General features: G+C 41.8%; 2 protein-coding genes across 14 annotated transcripts in view; one reads left to right on the top strand and one right to left on the bottom strand.

Moving 5' to 3' along the window:
* Nucleotides 1-12,057, top strand: part of BMAL1 (basic helix-loop-helix ARNT like 1) — a 105,118-nt gene extending 93,061 nt beyond the window's left edge. For all 9 annotated transcript variants that reach the window (XM_070428279.1, XM_070428282.1, XM_070428281.1 and 6 more), the window contains 4 exons: nucleotides 1,156-1,264; nucleotides 4,641-4,734; nucleotides 10,129-10,231; nucleotides 11,412-12,057. In XM_070428279.1, the coding sequence (XP_070284380.1) occupies nucleotides 1,156-1,264; nucleotides 4,641-4,734; nucleotides 10,129-10,231; nucleotides 11,412-11,572 (467 nt within the window). In that variant the 3' untranslated portion in view covers nucleotides 11,573-12,057. The remainder of the gene's footprint in view (nucleotides 1-1,155; nucleotides 1,265-4,640; nucleotides 4,735-10,128; nucleotides 10,232-11,411) is intronic.
* Nucleotides 12,058-12,977: 920 nt separating this feature from the next.
* Nucleotides 12,978-27,718, bottom strand: part of BTBD10 (BTB domain containing 10) — a 60,580-nt gene continuing 45,839 nt past the window's right edge. For all 5 annotated transcript variants that reach the window (XM_070428289.1, XM_070428288.1, XM_070428290.1 and 2 more), the window contains 3 exons: nucleotides 19,759-19,956; nucleotides 16,699-16,809; nucleotides 12,978-13,830 (listed from right to left, as the gene is read on the bottom strand). In XM_070428289.1, coding sequence (XP_070284390.1) covers nucleotides 13,520-13,830; nucleotides 16,699-16,809; nucleotides 19,759-19,956 — 620 coding nt within the window. In that variant the 3' untranslated portion in view covers nucleotides 12,978-13,519. The remainder of the gene's footprint in view (nucleotides 13,831-16,698; nucleotides 16,810-19,758; nucleotides 19,957-27,718) is intronic.

Raw genomic sequence — 27,718 nt, 5'->3', positions numbered from 1 at the left:
ATTGTCACAGGCCCCTGTGTGGGAGGGGGGTGCTGTGCCCCCGGGCTCCCTCCCAGGACTCGGCCTTGCCCCCTGCTCTCCACATTTGCCATGTCCTCTGTGGGCACTTGCACGTGCTCTGCAGGACCCCCTCCATGGGTGACGTGCATCCAGGCCCCGCTGAGCTCCAGGTCTGTCTCTCCACTGCCTCCTGGAAAGGACCACCCAGAGTCCAAAGGCACCAGGAAGTCAGCACATCCCAACCAATTCTCCCCAAGCCCCTCTGGTTGCTTCAGCCAGAAACCTTGTCTCCTGCTCTCCCTTCTGTCTGAACATGGAACCTGCCTCTTCTGTCTCAAACCTCTCATCACCACTGCCACTCCTTCACCCTCTCCCCTGTGCCTGGTAACTTCCTAACCCGTCTCACTCTGCCTGTCCCCATCCTCCACTGCAGTTCATCCTCCATGCAGCTGACTGTCTAACAACCAAATCTAAGTCATTGCCTTTCTGTGTAGGGTCCGTTGGTGCTCCTGATTCCTTTGTGCATCTGTCCAAATCTGTTAGTCTGGCATCCAAGGCCCTTCATGGTCTGACCGGTACCCGCCTCCCCCATTTCCTCCATCACTGCTTCAACCTCATTCACGATGAATCTCTTGGAGTGGTCTCCCAAGTGTTGTCCTCAGTACCCTTGCATCTACTGGTTGCTGTGCCTGGAATGCTTCCCCCTCCCTGCCTCTTTGCCAAGCTAATGTATGCTCCCTCTCTCAAGACTCGGCTCAGGGTTGAAATCTTCAGGAAGCTGCCCCTGGCCAAGATGAGTTGGGTGCCTCATGCCTACTTGTCAAACTTGTCCCACTTTGCCACTGTTCATCTTGTCTGCCACCCCAGAGGCTGTGAGCCTCGAGGGCAGGGAGCTGCCTTATCTGTGCAGCACGGTGCATTCAGTGAGGGTATGCTGAGCCGGGAGGGGAATTGGGTTCTTCAGTGCTTTGCCTCTGAACCTGAAAGGAAACCTGAGCCTTTTCCTGCCAAGCGATGGTTCTAACCATAAGCCCTAAGGCACAGCCCTCAGGTTGAACTTCAAGTGCATCATGGGATGAACTGATTGTAATTTAACGTACAGTAGTGATTCTTCCTCGGTTTCCCCTTTCTCACTCTCAGATTCCTTTGTTGTAGGTGGCCCGAAGAGGACCCACCCCACTGTCCCAGGGATTCCAGGGGGAACCAGGGCTGGGGCAGGAAAAATAGGTCGAATGATTGCTGAGGAAATCATGGAAATCCACAGGCAAGTAGCAGCTTCTAGTTCCCTTAAACTGGTGGTTCTCAGCCCAGAGCATTCTCACCCCCCACCACCCCTAGAGGATGTTTTATAATCTCTGGAGACATAGTTGGTTGTCACAAACGGGTGGGAGGTTGCTACTAAACATCCCTGGATTGAGGCCAGGGTGCTGCTTCCTGAACATCCTACATCATTGGGTGTATATCGTTATAACCTACAGTACACAGAATTGCCTCTCCCCCACCCCACCCCCAACAAAAAAAAATTTCTAGTCCAAACTGTCAATAGTGCTGAGACTGAGAAATCCTGCCTTAAATAAAGAGGCTAAACCCAAACAGCCCAGAGCTAAAGGGAACTCCGTGGGAGGCTCCACTCTCTAGTGACTTGGTGTATGGCTCAGGGTGCTTCCCAGTGAGGACGGGGAACACTGGCACCCCAGGACTGCAGGAGAGCCGAGATCTGGTTTTCAAAGCATTAGCTTCTCCGATCACAAAACTGCCTGGGTGTAGTGGAGACCAGGCCCTTCAGCTCCTGATGGAAGCTTCCTCGGGCAGGACTTCTCCTTCATAGGAGCGACGGGGAAGTTTACCCGGGTGTGAGTCCTGGACCTCTACTTCCAGCAATTTTCCACCTTTTTCTTCTCGTGGCACACATAACTAATGACTAAAATTCTGCAGCACACCACAACAATATATTTTTTGCCAATCTAACAAAAAAAATTGGTATAATTTTGATTCATTCACACTGGACAGCTATTGTTGTGTTGACTGTCATTTTTTTATTTGAAAAAGTGCTCTGACTAAATAGGTATCGCATGTCTTAAAAATTCTTGGGGCACCCCGGTTGAGAATCACTGCTGTACTGGTACTTGGTGGTGCTCAGGAGATTCACTTAGCTTCTTGGTCTCTGTTGACTTAGGCCGTGGAAGGGAGGCATATCTATCTCCAGGGATTGCTGTGGGATCGTGAGGGGAACTCAGGACAGTTCCTGGCACAGAAACTGACAGAGGGCTCAGAATTGTTACTGAAGTCTAAGTCTCTAAGAGCAGTCATTGAGAGGGAAGTAGTTATTATGAGTCCATCTGAAGTTGGGGAATGGAGAGTTGGAAACCAGGTCCTGCAAATGTAATGGGACATAATCATAGGAAAAGGAAAAATGACCGCTAATTCTTGCTGCCACTGGATTTGCAGGTGAATGGGGCTGGCCCTATGTTCCAGTTGGCTCTAGTGGGGCTCTGACCCAGCGGGTAGCTGTTCTGTTCCAACCCAACAGGAAAGAAGGATGACATTTCAGGAGGGAGATGTGGGGTCAGCGATGACCAGGTTACCATCAGCCACTGCATACCCTGTGCTTGGCTGAGACCATCCAACAACAGGGTAAACCAGCCCTTGACCTTGATGATCTCGCAGCCTTTGAGAAGCCTGTTTTCTTTATAATAGAGAAAAGGGGAAGCGCATGGGCTGAAGCAGGCAAGGAAGATTTTGGACTTGGTTGAAGCTTGGGTTTGTGATGAAGGTAGGCATTGCTTCTAGAAAAGACAGGCACATACTGGGTGGGCACATGAGTGGCATATTGGTCAGGAACCTGGCCACCTAACTGGGCAGTCTCTTTGTAAAAAGGAGCCACAGAGCTCTGATGGGAAATTTCTCATATCACTAAGAAGTGGTGCTGAGTAGTTTACACTGGAAAATGATAACACCCCATTCATTGTGGGATGCTGAACAGGTGTTGGTAAGCACTGTGGAAGTCAGTTGAAATGGGAGGAGAAGAAGGTGAGCATGCTTGATAACCCAGGAACGAGGCCCATCCTACAGTGGTGATGCTCTCCGAAAGAGAAATGAATAATATAAGGACTAGATACTGAAGATGAAACAAGAAACAATGAAAAGGCAATTCCAAGATGGGGAACCTGGGAAAAAGTGGTTTCACAGGGAGAGGTAAGAAAAGGTGGAGACAGCACTCTGCAGTAAGCAATTAGTAGGCCTCTGTGTGTCCTAAAGGTGTATATAGATTTATCCTTTGAGAAGCTTATCATCCAGGAGAAAGAAAACTTGTTCACTCACAGATCTACAGAACTAGGCAGTACAGGCCAAGCGCCAAAAGGCTGCTGGGCAGTGAGAGTGGTCCCTGGGGGCTCAAAAGCCGCATTCGTCTATGAGGAGCTCGGAGCCTGGTGGCCACGAAGCTGCCACCATACTCTGCCTCAACTCCAGCTTCAGCACCAGGCCATGGCCACTTTCCTGAGGTCCTGCAGCTGCCAAGTGTATGTGGATTTATGGTTCTAAGTCTTCCCCTCTGTACACCTATGCTGAGAAATACACTTGCTGAGAAGGGCCTGGAAGGACCATCATTTCTCTATTGCCTTAGAACAGCGGTTCTCAACCTGTGGGTTGCGACCCCTTTGAGGGTCAAACGACCCTTTCACAGGGGTCGCCTAAGACCATCGGAAAACACATATATAATTACATATTTTTGTGATTAATCACTATGCTTTAATTATGTTCAATTTGTAACAATGAAATTGGGGGTCACCACAACATGTATTAAAGGGTTGCGGCATTAGGAAGGTTGAGAACCACTGCCTTAGAAGATGACCACTACTGCTGCAGAGCTACTTTCTCGGTGTGGCTGAGCACCCTGGCACCCTCCGTGTCCCAAGAGTATTCATTGGCTGAACAGTGTTTGCAGGGAAGAAGATAAATCATTGCTGTGGGTTTAGTTCATGGTATCAAAGATAGAGACTGAACTTCTAAAGTTCCCTCCTACTCTTGATCTGGGTTTTGTAAGGAAACAAAACTGGCCACTTACTTGAAATTCCACCCTGAATTCCAAACCATAATCCAAGGGCTTTGTCAGTGAGATGCTTGACTCCAGGGTCTGCATCCTAGATTAGGTGTCTATGGGATAAATCCAGCTTATCACCTGCTTTTTAAAATTTTTTAAAATATATTTTTATTGATTTCAGAGAGGAAGGGAGAGATAGAAACATCAATGATGAGAGAGAATCATTGATCAGCTGCCTCCTGCACACCACCTACTGGGGATCAAGCCCACAACGCAGGCATGTGCCCTGACCGGGAATCGAACCATGACCTCCTGGTTCACAGGTCGATGCTCAACCACTGAGCCATACTGGCCAAGCTTGCCTGTTTTTTTATGTAAAGTTCTTTTGGAATACAGCTACACCCATTCATTTACAAATGATCTATGGCTGTTTCAAGCTACAATGACAGAGTTGAGTAACTGTGACTTAGAGAGCCTAACGTAGTTACTCTCTGGCCCTTTACAGAAAGTTTGCCAATTCATCCTTCATCTTACACACACACACACCCTCTCTAAAAAAGGGAAAGGCAATGTAATTAACTCCTCTTTTCTCTGACAGGATAAGAGGGTCCTCTCCTTCCAGCTGTGGCTCCAGCCCACTGAACATCACAAGTACACCTCCCCCTGATGCCTCTTCCCCAGGAGGCAAGAAGGTAAGGCCCTTGTTAATCTAGAGAGCCTCTTGCCCAGGTTCTGAAATGTTGGGATGAGAGTATACAATTACAATTGTGGCTGCTGAAACATCTTTCCTCCTTGAGCAAATGGACGATTGTGAGGCTAGGTACAAAGCATACTGGTGGAGTTAGGGTGGCTTGCTGGCATCCTTAAAGGATTAATTGCCTGTGAGTGGGGAAAGTAGAGAGCTTATTCTAAGGAGTGGGGAGTTATCAGTCCATTGCATTGAGGGAGCAATTCAAGAGCTCCCATGAGGGAAGGATTAGTGGGTACCACACACAGAGAACTATCCAATTACCTGCCAGGAGTTTTCAAGGGCGAAAACACCATTAGTGTCTAGTGCAGGGATTGGAAATAGTGATGCTACCAGCAGGGCTTCAGAAGGCAAGCCATGCCTTTGCAGTTGCAGGGCTTGGGGATCCGCCGCCTGGGTTTCCTGTGGTGTGGCAGCACGGGTGCACGCAGTTCATCAGCCACCCCCCTCACAAAGCTACACTGTAAATAGGCTTAGAAACCACTCATCTGTTTCATCTTTGTCAGAGAATTTCCAAGTCTAGGTCCACGTTCATTGTAAATCATAAATCCGTTTATGGTGTCTGATGTTAATAATGTTAGGCTGACTCAAGGGCCAGCCAGCATCTTTAAACAGTCTTCCCCTATCTTCCAGAACACATAGAGAAAGAAAGAGTATTAGTAATTTACATAGATGGGACTAATAAAGCACAAACTGTAGCAGAAGCAGGACGTGGGATTTTAAAACTGGGCTCCTCCAAGGCTCAGGTAGCAGGAGCTATGGTGCCGCCAGTGGGATGGGGCAGGGCCACTGGTGAGAAGAGGGAAGGTCAGGACTCCTGTGTCTTCTACCAGGGCAGCTTCACTTCTATGAATCTTCTGGACCTTGCAGAGCCCTGAAAGGATCTTTCCCCCGCCCCCCAAGGGCCACCGATGACATGTATCTTCTGCCAGGGCAACTTTATTTCTATTATATATAAAATAGAGGGCCGAGGGCCAATGCACGAAATTCGTGCAAGAGTAGGCCTTCCTTCCCCCGGCTGCTGGCACCGGCTTTCCTCGCAGCCCTGGCTTCATCCGGAAGGACATCTGGTCTAATTAGCATATTACACTTTTATTATTATAGACTAGAAGCCCAGTGCACAATTTGTGCACTGGCCGGGGGGTGGGGAGGGTGGGGGTCCCTCAGCCCAACCTGTGCCCTCTCACAGTCTGGGACCCCTTGGGAGATAACCACCTGCTAGCTTAGGCCCGCTCCCCTGGTGGCAGATGGCATGCCCAATCCTGTGGTGCCTGCCCCATCTCCCCCAGTTGCAGATGGCAGGCCTGGACCCCGCACTGGGTCGGGCAGCCAGTCAGATCGTGCTGCCACCCGCCCCACACATGGCAGGCCCGGGATCTCGCTGCTGCCCGCCCTACCCACGACAGGCCCGGATCCCATGCTGGGGCTGGCAGAGGCTCAGGATTGCACTGCCACCGGCCCCGCCCACCCTGCCCCGCACACGGCAGGCCAGGATCTCCCCCTGGGGCGGCCAGCGGCTGGGGATCACGCTGCCACCAGCTCTAGGCGGGGCGGCCCAGCAGGATCTGCCTGCAGTATGCAAATTAGCCACCATCTTTGTTGGCAGTTAATTTGCATATCACACTGATTAGCCCATGGGAGGTGTAGCAAAGGTATGGTCAATTACCATGTTTTTCTATTATTAGATAGGATATGTGAATGTGCCTAGCCTTTGCTAACAACATAGAAATAGCATTGATGAGATGAAGTCTGGGCTGCAGCTGTGCTCCTGGCTGTTCTGTTGCACTCCTGGGTCCTTCCTCCATATGGGATCCCCTTTTTAGGCTGGTTCCCCTCCTCTACTTCTCAGTTGAACTTTTAGGCACTTGACTTCCTGGTACTACCAGGAATCCCACTGTATCAATTCAGTATAATGCTTAAGCACATTCTTTCATCTTATCCTCACAACTTTATAGGTAACAAAATCTAGGCCCCCCCAGTGTGAAAGAAACAGCCCAGTGTTTTTTAATAAGTCTGGTTCCAAACTATCTTGGGGTCTCTTGATTTCTGATTCCTTTTTACACCAGTAACTGCCAGAGATGAAAGAGCATGTTCAGCATCACAAAGCCCCAAGTATTTTTAAAGCATTTCTGAAAAAAAAAAAAAAAAAAAGTCCCTTTTCTTTGAGCTTATACAAGTGGGTATGAGAAGAAATTCTAAATGTATTCTGAGTCCTCAACAGCAGAACTCATACGAGCACCTAAACAAGAGAGAGTTAAAAATGACAGCAGCAGTAACCAGTACACTAGAGCCACAATGCTTCCAGCCCTTCCCAGTCACTTTCAAATTTGGCAGGTCTGAAAATGAGCCGTTTAGCTTGCCAGTTGTTTTAGTCGGGTTCAGCTGAAGGGGAGGCTAAGTGAGCCTGTTTCCAGGCGAGTCCGGGCTCCAGAGGCAATAGGTCCACACAAAGCAGCCAGTCCTTATGTGTCATCTGTGATGTGAAAACTTCACGTTTTTTGTAGATCTTTTCAGGGCTCTGCAAGGTCTGAACTCTTTTCATAATAAGGCTAAAAGATTATTTTTTCTCACTGTGTTGGTATGTGAACAAATAGTACAAAAGCAATGTTGGGTAAAACTGCTGGTGCCTTTGCAAAAATAGGGCAGGGACACCAAACTGCACTAGCAGTAGTCGTATTTTCTCACTGCCATATACTCAAAATGAAAAAAGCAATAAAAATTTTAAAGACAGTTTCATTTAAGAATGCCCTAATGAAGCAGTAAAAATAACGGCTTTTATAAAACCCTGGAGTAATTCTTTTTGGCACTGGGACACAGTAGGAAGTACGCATGCAGCCCCCTGCTCTAGTGCACTCAATCCAGTACTAGTGCAGCACCTGTCAGGAAGAACGCATGCAGCCGTCTCAGGAAAAGCCCCTTTGACCGTGTGAGTTCTGAGCTGCACGAACGGCTTTCTTCACAGAACACTTATGTTTCCTATTGTAAACTATGGCTGTTCAGACCTAGGTATATGCATACATTTCCTTGAAGATGATGAAGTGAACCTGTGACTTCAAGGAAAACAACTGACAGTATTTGTTGCCAATGATAAAATTACAGCTTTCAAGCAAAAATAAGAATTTTAAGAAAACGTATTTGCTGCTTTGAGCTAGACAGCTTTCTAAAACTTAAAAAATATTTCTGCCCAGCCCATGTGGCTCAGTGGTTGAGCGTCGACAAATGAACCAGGAGATTGCAGTTCCATTCCCAGTCAGGGCACATGCAGAGTCGCAGGTTTGATCCCCAGTAGGAGCCTGCAGGAAGCAGCTGATCAATGATTCTCTCTCATTAATGTTTCTCTCTCCCTCTCTCTCTAAAAATCAGTAAGAACCTATTTAAAAGATATTTCTGATTTCGGCATTTATTTTTGTTAATCCCTCCTCCCCCACCCCTCCCTGGAACATTTTTCCATTGATTTTTACACAGAGTGGAGGGGAGGGGAAGAGACACACAGAGAGAGAAACATCCATTCGAGACACATTGATTGATTGCCTCCACACGTGCCCCGGAGTTGAGCTTGCAACCCAGGTATGTGCAGCCCTTCACTGGAATCGAACCAGAGACCCTTCGATCTGAGGGCCAACGCTCTATCCACTAAGCCAAATTGGCTAGGGTGGATTTAGGTATTAACAATTAGGATGTTTTGATGTTGTACAATGAAATGTGTCAATGTGTCAACATTTGAAAGATTTGCATAACAGTGAACCAGTATTTTCCAAATGACCAATAACTCAAGGTTATTTTTTATTTTGAGAATACATTTATTAACGCTGGGGGCAGTGAAACAAGGAGAGGCTTAGGACAGAAGCAACAGGAGGGACTGCTGTCAGCTCACTGGAAAGTCAGAGAAAGGGGAACATTGGAGACAGGTTCAGGGCTTAAGCCTGGGAAGATGCCAATGTCCATCACTCCCCTGGTTGCAGTCTCATGGGGTCCCTTAGAATTTAGGAGATGCCCACCAGTGGGGGAATGGGAAGGGGGTGGAAAAGGTGCAGGCATGCTCGCGGGACAGAGAGTGCGCCCAGTGCAAGGTGTTTTACATTCATGCAGAGTTAAAAGATCCATCCTAAGATGGATATACCAATGGATTTTAACCAGAGTACAAAAACTTCATTGATGTGGTTTCAGATTCCACATCGCAGCTAATCTTTTGAGAAACTTCCACTTATTGAGTTTTGATGTAATATCAAAGATTAATTCCACAATTATTTGAAAAAAAAACTTAAAATACACCTTCCTTTTCCACCTATGTAACTAGGAGACCAGATTTCCTTCATATACTATATTCAAACAACACATCTAAACAGACTAAATGAAGCATATGAGAATCCTGTCAAATTCTACTAAGGCAGACACTGGATTTTTTAAAAATGTAAATCAATGATACTTATTTTTTGTTATTTTGGAAAAGTTATTTTCCATTAAGATGGTATTCATGTTAACATGTAATAGGTTTATTATTTTAAGAATTTATCATTTTTAACTTTAAATATACTAAACATTGATAAATATAACCCACATAAACAAAAGTTCTTTGAAGTCCTTTTTTAAATTGTATAAAGGGGTCACTAGACCAAATATTTGAACTGCAGAGATAAGGAAGTTGTAATGCCACCTATTGGCAAGGTCTGAAATCACTGACTCTCCTGAAATTCAAGGAGCTACCAGTTTCCCTCACCTGCATCCAAATACTTCTCCCAGGTGCTTTTCTCCCAGGAGACTCAGTGGGAAAGGAAGCGGTGGGTGGTGGGGGAGGGAGGAAGCAGACAGAATGAGAATTCTGCTACTGAGGAGTAATAATGCTTTTCAGGGCCTTAAGAACTTAAACCACTGGTCACTGGAAGCGGGACCTGTAGTTAACTGGTGAGGAGAGATTTACTTCTAGTACTTCGTTTTCATTTGTGATTCCTGAGCTGTGCCTCTTCCCAGTTTCTTAACAGGCTCTTATTTCTTCTTCAGCAACATCTGTTGCTGTAAGTTTTACTCCCTTACAGGGGAACTGCCCAGCTGGGCTCACTGAGGTTTAGTCCTTGGCCCTAAAGAAACATGTGAGCCGCATGACCCAAGGTAACAATGCTCTAGGAATTTTATTCAGCCTTTAAATCGCCTGTGTGGGCGGAATCTAATGAGAAAAGTTTTGGGGAGAGTTTTTTTTCTTACTGTGACCATTTTTAACAATTTGTCTGCAATCATCCAATAGGAAACTGAAGCCATTTGAAGCTTTTTTACAGCATGGTCCTTGGTAAGCATATACTGACTGAAACTGTTGGTGATGTGAAAACTTCACTTTTGTTTGTAGATTTTAAATGGAGGGACTCCAGACATTCCTTCCAGTGGCCTACTACCAGGGCAGGCTCAGGAGCACCCAGGTTATCCATATTCTGATAGTTCTTCTATTCTTGGTAAGTGGCATTTTATTCATTTCCATGACAAGAAGTTTTCAACACATCTGACATGTCAATTTTAATAATATAAATGTACCAAACAAGCTTGTTCTAGATAAATTTGATAACAAAGTTTAAAATTTCTTTAAAACTTTACTTCCAAGTTGAGTTCTGATTGGAGTATCCATGTTTGTCCCTGAACTCAGAAGATTACAGCAGCTTAGACACACACAGGCTTTCTCCACCATGTTAGGGCATAACCTCTTCAGAGGTTTAGAGATAAAGCCCAGAAGGGTGATAGCATGTGTTTCAGAGGGTATTAAAGGTCATTTTGAATGAAGGGTCCACTTCTCCCATCCCATCTGTCTTTTTCTACAATTATCTTTCTAGATCTCCTTTTCCTAATCTCTTCCTTCCTTCCTATTTCTTTCCTTATGTAACTCCATCATTATAATTGGTTATATCAGAAAATTAAATTGAGGTCAACTCAGATGCTTTTAATCTTTATTATTAAAGTACTGTTTCTAAAAAGTTGGTTCTCCCCTCTAAAAACCCAGAGTTTAAAAAGTATATATATACTAGAGGCCCGGTGCACAAAAATTTGTGCACTGGGAGTGGGAGGGGAGGGTGTCCCTCAGCCCAGCCTGTGCCCTCTGGCGGTCTGGGACCCCTCAGGGGATGTCCACCTGCTGGCTTAGGCCCGCTCCCCGGGGGGATCGAGCCTAAGCTGGCAGTCAAGACATCCCTCTGGCAGCCCGACAGCCCTCGGGGGATGTCCACTTGCCAGTGGGGAGCAGGCCTTAAGCTGCAGTCGGACATCCTTAGTGCTGCTGAGGAGGCGGGAGAGGCTCCCACCACCACCCCTGTGCTGGCAGCCGTCAGCCTGGCTTGTGGCTGAGCAGAGCTCCCCCTGTGAGAGGGCACTGACCACCAGGGGCATCTCCTGCATTGAGCGTCTGCCCCCTGGTGGTCAGTGTGTGTCAGTGACCAGTCATTCCTAGTCGTTCTGCTGTTAGGTCAATTTGCATATTACCCTTTTATTATATAGGAGATAAATATATATATTAAAAAAAGGCAATGTAGCACCAAAAGGAGCTGCTCTCATCCTACTGTTAAGATAAATGTGTGTTTAGGAATTGCTTACTAAGGTAAACACACTTTGGTATCACCGCTAACCACTCTTTATCTCTTCCCACAGGGGAGAACCCTCATATAGGCATAGACATGATAGACAACGATCAAGGCTCAAGTAGTCCCAGTAATGATGAAGCAGCAATGGCTGTCATAATGAGCCTCTTGGAAGCAGATGCTGGGCTGGGCGGCCCTGTTGACTTTAGCGACTTGCCATGGCCGCTGTAAACACTACGTGTTGCTTTAGCAACAGCTACAGTATCAAAGTGCATTACTGGTGGAGCTTTACAGTCTGCGAAGCTTACTGGGTAAGGAGAGAACAGCTTTTATGTACTGTCTTCATAAAAGCCATCTCAGAGCCATTGATACAAGTCAATCTTACTATGTGTAACTTCAGACACAATGGAACTAAGCCTGCTCCAGTATTTCCTCATCATTGATTGGGCTAGCTGTGGATAGCTTGCATTAATTGTATATTTTGGATTCTGTTTGTGTTGAATTTTTTAATCATTGTGCACAGAAGCATCATTGGTAGCTTTTATATGCAAATGGTCATTTCAGATGTATGGTGTTTTTACACTACAAAGAAGTCCCCCATGTGGATATTTCTTATACTAATTGTATCATAAAGCTGTTTATTCTTCCTTGTAAGAATCCTTTACTATAAATATGGGTTAAAGTATAATGTATTAGACAGTTAAATATTTTTAATAAATGTTTCCCTTGTTCTATAAATACTGTTCACATTTCAAATAATTATAAAAACATGCTACAGGGCTGGTTCATCAATTTTCTCCCGTGGGTTTTAAGGATGATCCATGCCAATTCTGGAACTGGCATCGTTCCTATGTTAAAAGATTAGCTATTTTGTTAAAGTAGTTAATCTCCAAATTGCTGCAATTCAGATGTTACACAAAATTCAACCCTAGACATAACAAACACCTCACCCCACCCCCCTTGCTCACGGCTGGATGACTCCCAACATTGTGACCCCAGACCCAAAGCACCTGACTACTACATCTGGTTCCTTCTTCAGTTGGGTCACAGAATATTTTTTAAAAATAGCATTTGTACGAGTAATAATACAGAGTAAAAATGGAAAAAGCACCGAACTAGTGTCAGAAACTGGCTCTGAAACTTACTGTATGATCTAGTCAAGGTATTTCAGGCTGAACTAGAAAATGTCATCTTTTCAGATCTATTTTATGATTAGTAGGGAATCTAAGTGCCTCATCACATACATACCAAATCTGAGTCCATGCGCTGCTTTGTTTTCCAAGTATACTGACACCATGAAGACACGAAGTCTGCTAATTATGAGACTAAAAATGGTCAAGGTTATAAAGTTGATCAGAAACATTAAACAATGGAATTTTATTTTGATGAAAAACTCGAGTTTACAATCATTTAGTAAATGAAGAGCAAACACTTCATTTTCCTAACCCATAACTCTTATGAAAAAAATTAGTAAATAAATATCTGTGAACAGATTAAGGGTAAGGCAGACTGGATAATAAACCACCCCTGATGTTCACACTCCCTGCGTGTGACTCACTCTAAAAGGGTGAAGCCGGCACTGGAGATAACTGAACTCTTAAGATATGGGCACTGAATCTCATTCTAATCATTCAGATAAGCCCAATGATAAATATTTATTTTTTTGCTCATCATGGGCAGTAAACTATACACATTTTACTGAAGGAATACTTTGATAGAAGCACTTAAAGTTACATTGTGCATCACAACTATAAAAATGGCTTCAACAGTTCCATTTAACCACCATTTATAAAGTGCAACTATGTAATATTCTGCATTTTATCTGGGGTGTGACATAGCAATCTAGACCAAAAGTACCCCAGCTGCCAATTTCCACCACCACATCTGACGTCTGAAAAGATCTAATTGTGTGAAAAAGGACTGTCCCCCATACAAAGAACCCATTTCACAGACCTACTGGTAAACAAATACATTTATATAACTGGAACCTCAGGATGCTAGAGTTGTATGCATTTTAAAAACCATTCAGCTACCTTTGGTCTTTAAAAAAGCCTACACTGCAATATCCTAAACATGATGTGCATCTCATGATGAAGAGAGTGGCCTTGCAGTGCAGAATGAGGAGAGTGCAACGTCACCATGAACAGTAGCATGCTATGGTTTCAAGGAACATCGGCATCACGGTATTGGATTCTGTGCATCAGGATCGAGGTCATTGTTGCCGGAAGGGGGATGGATGGGGAGAATATCCAGCTCATCCACTTGCGGAGTTGGGTGCATGACTACCAGCTGGTCCTGGGGAATGTCTGCGGCAGCTGCTGCAAGGTTGGTGATAGATTTACTCTTTACACACTGAAAGTCTACATGCCGACTCTTTCCTTCTTCCTTCTCCCAGGACATTCGAATAAAGGGTCTTTGGACATAGTTGTAAATCACTTCTGGGCGGCCCCCAGGCCTTTTCTTTATTTTTTCTTTATAGGTAGGATAACCTGGAGGAGAGAGGGACTTTAGAAGCTGAAGATACATACTCCCACATAAATGGCCCCCCACACCTCTCATCCAATTTAGTCTAGAGGGCTTTTCTGCCGTAGGTCCTGAACAAGCAGATATTAACACATTGCGTACGGCATAGAAATCTCTAAGACATACGCCAGGGACCTCACGTTTTTGGGCAAACTGCACGTTATTTAAATCATCATAATGCACTTTAGGTGTTGTTTTTCAATAATTATAACATGTTTATTTACAAAAACAATTAAACAAACAAAGTTCCTAGTACTTTTTTAATGTATGGTACTGCGTAAAACATTTTCCTCTATGAAGAGGGACCAAACAAAATTTATGTAAGTATCTAGATTCGCTCCTTTTTCCATGGGCATGAGCGGTCCTTAACAGATGGCGCGCAAAGCACGAGAAAACTCCTGAGCGGTACGAAATGTGTTAAAACAAAGGAAGGCCAATATTCCATTTCCTTAGTTTGAATTATTTCAGAATTTTAGTTTCTGGCTGTTGAACTGATGACTGTCTGCCATCCTCTCTCAGCTACTCACTACACCAACCACCAATAAAACGTTCTTCAAGAGCATGGAAAGGATGGGTCCCCAGTAAAATGCTATGTCATCTAGTGCATCTTGGGCTCTAGCTGTGTATTCTTATCACTCTTGCACCCTTCCTTCCCTTCACAGGACTATCTGGCCTCATGACCTGATGAAGTTTACTGCCACATTTGCCTTCTACTTTCCTTAAACCTAAATCACATTTTCATCTTGCTCTGGTTTTTTTCTTTCCTTTTCTGGTTAAATGACAAAGAGCTGTAGAGCTCTCCAGCTTCACTGGTCCTAGATACTTCTGCACGTAGGTAAGCAAAGCCAGTATTTTAACCCCATATATTTTAATGCTATTTCCAACAACCAAGCAGTTCATCTAGATTGGCAATTCCAAAGTAGCTTTTCCTAACTAATTATATATTCCTTCTCTTGGATCATAATCACTGAAAACAACTAACTAGTAAGATTTAGAAAACTTTGGGTCATTTACCAGGTAATGCAATTCTCCAAAGACATAATATCCTTAGAAATTATTACGAGTCCCTTTCCTCCTTCCTATTAGCAAGAATTGATAGTTTAGACCAGGGACTGGCAAACATTTTCTGTAAAAGGCCAGAAAATAAATATATATTTGAGGCTTGTGGGCCATTTGGTTGCTATCTCAACTATGTTATACTGTAAAGTGAAATCAGCTACAGACAATACATAAATGAATGAACTATGTTTCAATAAACTATTTATGAAAAGCAGGCAATGGACTGGATTTGGCCCATGGACCATAGTTAGAATCAGAAAAAAAATAGGCCTCATATAATGGAGACTCAATTAATGCTTACTGCATAAGGGGATCTATATGGGCAGCAGTGGTAGGTAATGTATATATTTAGCCACGTGTGGAGTGGGTGTGTGTGTGTGTTGAGGTGAGGAGGGCACAGGGCAAGCAGGACTAAAGACCTTCTGCAGAATGTCCTCTGCATTTCACACTTCAGCCAACTACCACCTGAAGGACGGCACGAGAGATCAGAAAGGTCTCCATCTGTATTCCCTCATCCTGGATTCCTCTGGGGCTATTAGTAAGTCTTTAAAATTCCCATCTCATCTAATTCTCTACACAGAATCACAACTCTAACACAAGTGTAATCATATTATATCCTGCTAAAAAAAAAATACCAATAGTTTTCTCAACCCTAAAGGGGAAGGTCCGTACTCTGTAGCATAGTATATAAAGCTTTTTATAACCTGGTTCCAACCTACTTGTCATTGGGCTTCAACTAAAATGCCACCTCGTTACAGAAGCCATCCTTGTCTTCCCAATCTAAAGTAGCTCCCAGTTGCTTTTTCTCTTGCTTTGAGATCAAGCAGTTAAATCTCAATGTTTGCAAATGACAGAAGACACAAACTGGTAAAACTGTCAGCAATTTCACTACTTTTTTTTAAGCCCAAAGTTTCTTCTTCCCGCAAAGACCCTGTTTCTGCAATCTTCCCCATGTCTCAGCAGCCCATTAGAGTAAGCCTTCACTTATGTTGTCAATAGGTTTTGTGACTTTAAGCAAATGATAAAATGAAACCAATTTTACCCAAGGCTAATAGATATAAACAAGAGTCAAGTTCCTATAGTATCTCACCAATGTTGTGACAAAATGACAAAACAAAATTGTTCGAGGATCTGCTGTATTGTGATCTCCAACAGCTTGACCTGGTCAGTGATCAACACCATTATCGTCACAATCACCACCACAAACATAAACTGAGAAACTACTACTGCTTTAAGTGTTTTTCATGTATCAACTCATTCTATCGTCACAATAACCCTATAAAGTATTTAGATGAGGAAACGGGCATAGAGAAGTGTGTTGGCCAACATCAAACAAGTCATAGGATTTGAACACAACCAATCTGGCTCCAGAAGCTTTGTTTTTTACACTATGCCATGTTATGCCAAGAAAGATGTTTTATTCTTACAAGGGGACTTTAAATAAAAGAAGCATCTGACACAGCATCTGGAAAAATTCATTTAAGTCAATGTAAAAAGCAATCTAAAAACATATGGGCTCAGCCTAAAAATCATTAGGGCAAGCTATAACAGAAAAGGTAATTCATATTTCTCATTGCTAGGGAATCCTGTGGAATAAAAATTTCTAATGGCCTGTTTTCTCAGAAAGGAAGCTTATTATAAACAAATAGATCTACATGATCATTTGATATAATCATTGATCTGAGTTTTCCTCTCAAACTATATTCTAAATGAAATCCAATTTTTAACTTTTTTTTTCCAAAACAAATTAACAAAATAGAATGAAAATGTCTTACCTTCTATTCCCAATCGAATCTTCTTAAGACCCCTCTCCTTCAAAACTGATTTGGCCACATCTCTGTTTTCAATGTACTTGAAAAATCTGTATAATTTTGTGCTATAAATAACTGAAAACAAAAAGAAAAAATATTTTCTTGTTAAAAATCCAAGTACTTGAATATAAGAAACTTATTCTGATAATCAAATGGGGCTCACAACCCTGAAAGCCCACATAGTGGATGCAGTGATGCCAAAGGACGGCTGGCCAACATGACAGGACAATTCAGTACAGTTAATGTAAAAGCAACACTGAAGTTGAAACAAGAAAAGCTTTAAAACCAATCAGGTGACCCAATCCATAGGAAGAAGCTCCTTCTGAAAGATATATCATATGTAAACTTATTGGAAGAGGATCTGCCCAAATTTCTTCAAATCAGAGAACCAAAAGAAGATATCAAGATCACATTTTCCAGCAGGCAAAGTTCAAGGACTTGTTATGATGCCTACAAGGCCTTGTCTGAGACTAACCAAATGCCTTGTTAGGAAGTACAAATGGATACATCTTACATTTCATGGATTGAGCAACTATTAATAACTCCCCAAAAAGGCAAAGACCCTCCCCACAAATGTTTTCCATTCAGGCGAACAGCCCCAATTAAAACTGATGTTAAAAATGGCAGATTCGAGCATGTTCTGCCTAGGTTAGTCTGTTTAGAGCAAACTGGCTTTGCAAAGGACAGACATTCCACTGACAACATGTTGAGTCTTCCACATGTGCTGGGAACTTCAGGGAGTTAGACTGATGGGCCTTCCTCGCCTTCTCTCTTTCAGGTGGAGTTATCTCCCTTAAAAGGTGAACTGCAAAGGTTTTTTTCAAAAAAAAAAGAAAAAAACACTCACAAACCAAACATGCTGGTTTAAGAGTCAATAAAAGAAAAATACGTATACAGATGCTACTCATGGAGTATATTGTGATTATTAACTATGCCCTTAAGATTACTGATATGTTAAGATACATATTTTTGACATCTCAGAATGGATGGTGTCATAATGTCACATTTAGGAAAATCAGGCGTGAAGAGGCTATTTCTGTCTCCTCAAATGAATGTTCTTTCAGGTTGGAATATCCTGGCACAAAATGAACCATTTAGACAAGTAAAAAATGTTTTTAGTCCTTTTAAGCTTCAAAGCTTAAGATAACAAAAAACAAACAAACAACAAAAAAACAACAACACTGAAATGGAAAGCTCACAATTAAGGAAAAGCCAGGTATATTATAACCTCTACATCACCAGAATGTCATTTCTGTGTTCTATGTTGGCTCTACTCTTTGAGTCAAACTTTTTGAAAACTAAAATACAAATTGTAAGTTTGTTCATTTAGATATCTCTCTTAATTTTTGGTAATCTTTCATTTTTCCTGTGTTTCGTTCAACTTTTTATTCCACATATTATTATAGAAACCCATGGTTAGCAAAGGGCCTACGAATGAGGAAATAACAACAGAAATGTCTATTATTACAACTGTCCACAAAAGAATCACTTATCTAAGTACATCATGCAATGAAAATGTCTCAATATAAACCCTGAAAAGTGCTACCAATATTTGTGAAAAAACAATCTTTGAAAATCTTCTTTAGAAGTCAAAAAGCATACCACTTGGAGTCTACTTTGTTTTGTTTTGAGAAAAGGGTAACAAGTAAAATGAAAAAAAATCATTGAAGGGTTTTGGCATTTTCTGTATTCCTATACTTTTTATTTAAACCCCAATCCTTACCGAGTCAACACAGACTTACAGATGCTGGGCTATTTTACCTAGTTCCTCAAATTTTCTTTTTTTTTTTTTTTTTACTCTCCCTTTTTTTCAGTCTATAAAACTGGTCAAAAATACTCTATTGGGTTCATGAAGATGAAAATAAGATAAATTTTCTAACAAAAAAAAAATCAAAAGGCTCTAATAGAAAACGTTTGAAAAGTTAAGCAAGCAAAAAGTTGGTCGCCCTGACTGGTTTGGCTCAGTGGATAGAGCTTCAGCCTGCAGACTGAAAGGTCCCAGGTTCAATTCCAGTCAAAGGCATGTACCTTGGTTGCGGGCACATCCCCAGTAGGTGTGCAGGAGGCAGCTGATCGATGTTTCTCTCTCATCGATGTTTCTAACTCTCTATCCCTCTCCCTTCCTCTCTGTGGAAAATCAATAAAATATATTTGGGGGGGAGGAAAAAGTTGGTCACTGCTGCTCAAGACACACTGTTTTGGTCAGAATTCCCTAACTATAGTTCTACAAAGCTTTCTGAAGGCTCATTGTATCCTCCAAACGCATATACTTAAAAAGGAACATCTTAGAAATTAAAATCATTCTTGAAATCAATGTGTTGATGCTTCTCATTTTATATACAAATAAAAATTCACCTTTAAAAATTGCTTAGCCCTAGCCGGTTTGGCTCAGCGGACAGAGTGTCAGCCTGCAGACTGAAGGGTCCCAGGCTCGATTCAGGTCAAGGGCACATGCCCAGGTTGTGGGCTTAATCCCCAGTAGGGGGCGTGCAGGAAGCAGCCGATCAATGATTCTCTCTCATCATTAATGTTTCTCTCTCCCCCTCTCCCTTCCTCTCCAAAATCAATTAAAATATATTTATAAATAAATAAATAAAAATTAAAAACGGTTTTTTAATGATATACTACCCCAGAATCTACTTCTCTAGGATGCTTCCAAACTCAAAGAAAAAAACATCCATCAACATCCAGATATTGAACAAAGAGTAGACCATCTCTGTGTATGTCAGGGGTGGGCACACTTTTCCTGTAAAGGGCCAGATAGTATTTTGGGCTTTGTGAGTCATGCAGTCTTCGTTGCAACTACTCAACTCTGCCACTGTAGCACAAAAGCAGCCATAGACAATACAGAAAACTTTATAAAAACAGGCAATAGGCTGGACTTGGCCCACAGGCCAGTCTGCACACTCCTGGTATAGTTAAGAGTTCAATGCACTTTCTTTATAAAAACTGTCCTTTAATCACTGTTTTAAAAAAAGAGAATTTTTATGATTCTAGAGAGAGAAAACATGTCACAACACTTACTTTGTGAATATTCTTCTCCCATCTGGGGTGGATACTCTTCATCCCAATCAACCACATCGTCGTCCGTCAGCACCACTATGTGGCATTCTCGTTCCCCACTCTGGGCACTCGCCACCATGAGAGGCAGGACCATTTCTTCTAGATAAAATTCAAACTGTCTACGAGCACCATCATTTGATAACTCATGCATTAGGGCACCTGAAATGAAACCCACAAAAAACTTCTTGATTTTTTTTGGGTGACTGATAAGTAAAAGAAGAGCAGAAGCAACACACACAACATCAGATTAGTTCAGCATCTATTTTTAGATCCCATAGACAATATTGTGGTTATTCTTTAGTAAGCAAAGCTTTTCCTAGGGGGAGTTCTTATAGAACTGTAGAATTATACAACAAAAAAGGGCCAATAAGGCATGCAACAACATGCCCCTTCATTTCACACATCATGAAATAATCTGTCTACAGTTACAAAACTACTTTACACAAAGTCAGAATTAAATCTGCCCCTACCCCCAGCCATAGCCCAGGCATTTTTTTCTTTACTACATCATGTTGACTTCCATCAGAATATGCAATTATATCTTAAAGATATTAAGGATAATTTTCAGATTATCAATATAAACTAAAATAGCTCCCATATTATTCTACCTCCCACATGTTTTCTTTCTCAGAAAATTATTCACAAACTGCATTAATATTTCAGTGTAGAAAGAGGGGTTAGATGAGAAGGGTCAACTGGCTTGAGATAAGGAAGGCAAAAGGTCAAGCAAAATACAGCAAGGTACAGGAATTACATAGCAGACCTTTCACCCTTGAGGAAAGTGAAAGATATACTTCACCCTCCTTAAGTACAGACATAACGAACAACTTCAACATACACAGCCACACAAACTCACCTAAACTGACATAATGTTTCTTCTTTTATTCCTATTTCAATGGCAATGTCCTATTTATTGCCTAAAGCTCTACCATCTCAGGAACTACTGGGAGGTTAGAGAAGGGCACTAGAACTCAAATCTGTATCTCCCAAGGGGGTGTATCCCCCCTACAACATGCTGTCTAATTACATAACTATTAATAATACATCATTATAATGATTAACCATCTATACCAGCGGTTCTCAACCTGTGGGTTGTGACCCCTTTGGGGGTCGCCTAAAACCATCAGAAAACACATATATAATTACATATTGTTTTTGTGATTAATCACTATGTTTTAATTATGTTCAATTTGTAACAATGAAAATACATCCTGCATATCAGATATTTACATTACGATTCATAACAGTAGCAAAATTACAGTTATGAAGTAGCAACGAAAATAATTTTATGGTTGGGGGGTCACTACAACATGAGGAACTGTATTAAAGGGTCCCGGCATTAGGAAGGTTGAGAACCACTGATCTATACTATTATTTTAACCATGTCTCTCTCTAGGCTAGCTGCTTCCCATTTTAAAAAAATTCCATTTAAACTATCTAATATGGTCCATTTAGATAAAAAGATCTTGGAAAGGAGATGTTCAAGGGTGCACAACTTTAAGAGTCCTTGGGAATTAAAAATTAGTTCTTCCCCTGGGCGGTTTGACTCAGTGAATAGAGCGTCAGCCTGCAAACCAAAGGGTCCCAGGTTTGATTACTGCCACTAAATATTTATAATTGTGGATTTTCAATCACAACTTTATAAATATTAGTGATTTTTCCCCTTCTGGGATATTTTATCCTATACTAGAGGCCCGGTGCACAAAATTCGTGCACGGGAGGGGGGGTGCGGGGGGCCCCTCAGCCCAGCCTGCACCCTCTTCAATTTGGGACCCCTCGGGGGATGTCCGACTGCTGGTTCTCCTGATCCCACAGGAGATCGGCAGTCAGACATCCCTCTCACAATCTGGGACTGCTGGCTCTCAACCACTCACCTGCCTGCCAGCCTGAGCACCCCCTAACCACTCCCCTGCCAGCCTGATCAATGCCTAACCACTCCCCTGCCAGCCTGATCAATGCCTAACTTCTCCCCTGCCAGCCTGGTCCCCCCCCCCCCCAACTGCCCTCCCCTGCTGGCCCGGCCACCCCCAATTGCCCTCCCCTGAAGGCCTGGTCCCCCCAACTGCCCTCCCCTGCCAGCCCGGTCACCCCCAATTGCCCTCCCCTGCAGTTCTGGTCCCCCCAACTGCCCTCCCCTGCTGTCCTGATTGCCCACAACTGCCCTCCCCTGCCAGCCATCTTGTGCCCACATTGGGGCGGGCATCTTGTGCGAGGGTGTGCAGTCAATTTGCATATTACCTCTTTATTATATAGGATAATAAAAGGCTAATATGCAAATTTACTGAACAGCAGAATGACTGGTCGCTATGATGCTGACCACCAGGGGACAGACGCTCAACACAGGAACTGCCCCCTGGTGGTCAGTGCGCTCAGCCAGAAGCCGGGTTCATGGCTGGCACGTGCAGCTGTGGTGGTGGGAGCCTCTCCCGCCTCTACTGCAGCTGGGCGGTAAGGAGTGAGGGGTCCCAGACTGCGAGAGGGAGCAGGCCAGGCTGAGGGACACCCTCCTAACCCAGTGCATGAATCTTGTGCACCGGGCCTCTAGTAAAATACATAAAACTTAATCTAAGGTAAAGTATGCAATCTTTTGTTTAAGTAGTTTTATCATGGGCATAAAAGAAGCTTAGCTACATGGACTGGAATACCATTAGTCAGGGTACCAGTAAGAAACATAAAAAAATCACAGATTCAACTGTGATTTAAAAGATAAATTAATCAAATGACTATTCAGAGTTGAACACATGGTTAAAGGAAGCAGCAATGAATGCTGAAGCACCCAGGTACTAGTAAAAGTAGGAAACCATTACTAACTCTAGACCTGGAAGGAAAGGGGACAGAAACTGCTTTATCAGAGCCAGTTAAGAGATGGAGCTGAGGAAGATAAGATGTGGCCATGAAGGAGGGGGAATTTAGCCTCTTCCAGAAACACGAGATGAATAAAGCTGGCAAATTATCCATGATGGTAGCTGACTTTTTGAAGGATGAGATCCCAACTCACAGTGAGGTATTAACCATATTGCTAATGATCAGAATTATGATTTACACTATGCACTTTGATTATTTGGGGATATGATGGCATGTTTCATTAATAACTGCCATAAAAGTGTCAATAATAGTGTAGCTAAACTGTTAGATATCTTTAACCAATTGCTTTTCATGTCAATACATATGTAATTCATCAAAAATCTGGGATTCTAAATATTTGTAATTGTGGATTTTCAATCACAACTTATGATACAGATTCTTCATAGAAGTACACTGAGTGGAAATAATTTGAGACTTGGTTTAGCCCTTTTATACTGGGTATAATATTCATCCCTGAGAGGTCTTATGAGAGTACTGTATGTGCTGTGCAAATGTCAGCTTTAATGACCAGAAATGGATATTTGAAATAGAATCCATTTGTATGTTGTCAATTGCTAATGATATGAATTCCAGTAGATGATGCTAGATGTTTACACTTGAATCACAATTATTTTGATGGTATAAAGAAATGGAATACAATGCCCATATTATTAATAGTGAGACATATTGTTACAAAATTAAAACTACTTTGCAATATGTTGCTAATTACTTTCCAAACCAAATCTATATGTAGAAAATACACTTACATGTCTTCATTTATGATTGTTAATAACTTGCTTAAAAAATATAAATAGTAAGATGGAAAAAAAATTCCATTTATAGCCAAACTCCTAGATGTATGAACACATTCTCTTTGACCTAATTTCTGAACCAATTCCAATCTGGCCTCCACACTCCTTAAAACTGCTCTCACTGTAGTCTTCAAATGACTTTTAGATTGTTAAAGACAATGAACCTCTTTTGATTCCAATCTTATTTGATCTCTCGATTGAATCTCTCCCCCTCATCCTTAAAATGCTCTTATCCCTAAGAATTCTGCTACCAGTTTTCTTTCTCCTCTGGCTGTTTTTCTCTAGTCACCTCTGCCAACTCTTTCTCCTCTAAGGTGTGCACAATTTTTTAAAGTTCTTTTCTCACTTTATGCTGACAATTCCCAAATGTATTCTAAGAATAAATATTCTGCCTTCTGTAGTCCAGATGCATTATATTCAACTGCCTTCTGGAAACCTCCACTTAGATGCCACCTCACAGGCACCTACTTCAAACTCACTCAATATATCCAGAATTGAACTGAATCCTCTCTATATCTCTCTGCAGTGTTTTCAAAATCAGTAAATAGCATCAGCATCCACTCAAGTTCTCAGAATCATCTCAGAAGAGTGCCAGGCATTGACAGGCACAGGCACTTAAATAGTTGTGGAATAAATGAATGAATCCTTGATTCTCCTTTCATCTCTTAATTCAATCATTCCCCAAGTGCTATTACGTTCACCTCTTAAATACATCTTGAATTATGTCATCTCCTTCTCCGGAAGATGATATTTTGCAAAGCTACCAACTCTTGTATGCCACATGCTTTTCTGCAATGTGACCTTCACAGCTCCTTGCAGGAGGTGTAGTCTAATTCTCCTCCCCTTTATCAAGGCTGTTCATACTGACTTGCTTGTAACCAGCAGAGCATGGCAGAGATGATGGTTGGTGTATGACTTGCAGTTTTGCCATGGTCTGGGGATTGCTCACTCTCCAAATGATTTCTTTCTGAACCCAGTCTCCAGGCTTGGAGAAGCCCCAGACATATGAAGAGGCCACATACAGGAACTGTGTTTGACAGTCCTTGCTGAACCCAGCATTTGAGTCACCTCAGCCCTTCAATTTTTCACAAGAATAAGGCCTCAGACATTGTAAAACAGACAAGCCACCTCTTTTGTACCATCTGAATTCTTGACCCACAGAACAAAAATGATTATACTTGATGCTACTAAGTTTGGAATGGCTAAATAGCAATAAACAGAACACATCTGCCCCCATCACAGACCAAGTCATTAATTTTCACATAAACTACTGTAAAACCTTCTAATCAAACTCCCCAACATTTGCTTTTGCCCTCTATAGAGAAGTACCCCCTTATCTATGGTTTTGCTTTCTGCGATTTCAGTTACCCACAATCAACCATGGTCCAAAAATATTAAATGAAAAATACCAAGAGCATTTGAAATCTTGCTTCCTGGCATATGATGTCAGTTTGGCTCAAATAACTCTTTTAAAAAAAGGAAAGAAAGAAACAATTCATACATTTTAAATTGCATGCTGTTCAGAGCAGCATGATGAAATCTTGTACTGTCCAGCTCTATACAACCCAGAACATGAATCCTCCTTTTGTACAGCATGTCCACGCTGCACACACTACCTGCCCGTTAGTCACTAGTTGCTGTCCAGGTTATCAGGTCCACTGTCGCAGTAACACAGTCCTTGTATCCAAGTCACCCTTATTTTACTTAATAATGGCCCCAAAGCACAAGAATAGTGATGCTGGCAATTCAGACATGCCAAAGAAAAGTCATGAAGTATTTCCTTTAAGTGGAAAGGTAAAAGTTCTTGATTTAAGGAAAGAAAAAAAAATAATATGCTGAGGTTGATCAGATCTATGGTAAGAACGAATCTTCTGTGAAATTGTGAAAAAGGAAAAAGAAATTCATGCTAGTTTTGTTGTTACACCTCAAAATTGCGAAAGTTAAAACTACGGGGCATCATAAGTACTTAATTAAAAGGCATGAAACTTGTGGGTGAAAGACATGAACAGAAAATGTATATGAGGTTTCAGGGATCCCCTGGGGGTCTTGGAATACAGTTCCCTCAGATAAGGGGGAACTACTGTAATTCATTTTCCCCACAGCAGCTAAATCTAATTATGTGTCTCTTAGTTTAAACCTTTCATAACTTGTGTTCTTAGAATAAAAGTCCCATGCCCTAGCCGACTTGGCTCAGTGGATAGAGCGTCAGCCTGCGGACTGAAGGGTCCCAGGTTTGATTCCGGCCAAGGGCACATGTCTGGGTGGCCAGCTCGATCCCCAGTGGGGGGCGTGCAGGAAACAGCCGATCAATGGTTCTCTATCATCACTGATGTTTCCATCACTCTCTCCTTCTCCCTTCCTCTCTGAAATCAATAAAGAAATATATTTTAAAAAATAAAAGTCCCAAATCTTCACCTTGATCCATAAAGCACTGTTATTTGAAAAAGGAGGTTTTGGATAAGTATGTACTTTTAAAAAATATTTTCTTTAAATACTATTGATATATTGATGACTCATTTCTCTTTTGAACTTTAGTCATGTATAACCAATGTCCCACTCAACATTTCCATCTGAGTGTCTAACAGGTTATTTCAAACTTAACATGTATTTTTATTTCTTTTAGCCCTAGGCCTTCATTCCTGAGTTCAACCCTGGTTCTCAAAACCTCTTCTGGGTTACAGTGCTTGCCTAGGAAGAGAATGTATACACTGAAGAAATCTACAGCCTAGTTGGGGAGCTACTATAAACCACAGATTTCCTTCATTACATTAAGTTCCACGACAGAAGATTGAGAAGTCAGTCCTTCCCTGTACTAACCTTACTTCTGAACATATAATTCCTTCTGCTTGGAACACACTTCTTCCCTTTCCTCCAGAAAGCTTCCTCAAGCCCCCACACCTGAGTTAGGTACTGTTCCTACAAGCTCATTTAACACCCTATTCTTCCTCTAACACCAAAATACAATTTACTTATCTGTCTTCCCCACTAGACTACAAGCATGCAAACAGTGACCTTATCTTTTTTTGTTGTCTTTTATAAACCAAATACTTGCTATAAAGTGAGTGCTCAATAAAAATGCAGAAAAATGCCCTAACCGGTTTGGCTCAGTGGATAGAGCGTCGGCCTGCGGACTGAGGGATCCCGGGTTCGATTCCGGTCAGGGGCATGTACCTTGGTTGCGGGCACATCCCCAGTAGGGGGTGTGCAGGAGGCAGCTGATCGATGTTTCTCTCTCATCGATGTTTCTAACTCTCTATCCCTCTCCCTTCCTCTCTGTGGAAAATCAATAAAATATATTTTTTTAAAAATGCAGAAAATGATTACTATGTAACCATTAAACAATCTGTTATTTAAAAATATTTACTAATATAGTTATTCACAATATATTTCCCATGTGAGAATATAAATAGCATGTACAGTACAATATGACCCTTTAATATTTTTCTTTTTAAGTTTCCTTTATTTCCTAATTTTGCTTATTTTTTTAAGCAAACCCTTATTTAACACTGTGTCAAGCACGGTTCATTTAATCTTCACAACAACCTAGTGAGATAAGTATTACCATCTCCATTTTAAAGATGAGGAAACTAAGAAACAAGGTTTTAAGTAATTTGCTCAAGAAATGGCGAACTCTCTATTTGATAAGCATTTAGTACTTGTATAATTTCTTTTTAAGTTAAGAGACAAAAAGACATTTTAATGTCAAGTGTCATTCCAACAGTCAGTAAAGGCACTTATTTTCAGGAAAAAAATTTAAAGCTATACACCCACAGCATCCTTTCATATTTCTAAAGACTACTTCTGTCTCTTCACATTCTATATATTTTTGTTTTACTAATCTATAAGAATCTTAAATTTTTAGCAACATATATTGCAAGTAACCTAGAAATAATTTTAAGTATTACTTAAAAGTCAGAAGTCTAGAAAAACCATACTACATATATTTTACATAAAGGTTTTACCCTTAATTCCACAACGAATAAATGAAACTTAATAGCGACAAGGTAACTATGTCCAAAGGATTACAGAACTAAAATCCAAATCATCTCTAAGAAATTCTAGGTTTTTTTTTTATTCGACAGTCACCAAAATTCAACATCTAATTATATAAAGTTAAATTAAAGTTGTCCCATGAATAAATACACTAAACTTCAATTAGAATAATGAATGCTCATGGTTTCAACTAAAAAACATTTTTTAAATGTGAAAAAATATCAACTTTATTCAAGTTTACAGTTATATGTTCCAGGCGTCCAACAATTTGA

Source organism: Myotis yumanensis, unplaced genomic scaffold (genome assembly GCF_028538775.1).
Source record: "Myotis yumanensis isolate MYYU_CA2020_CCGP unplaced genomic scaffold, mMyoYum1.0.hap1 SCAF_10, whole genome shotgun sequence".
Classification (NCBI taxonomy): domain Eukaryota; kingdom Metazoa; phylum Chordata; class Mammalia; order Chiroptera; family Vespertilionidae; genus Myotis; species Myotis yumanensis.
This window is presented reverse-complemented; position numbering and strand designations above follow the sequence as displayed.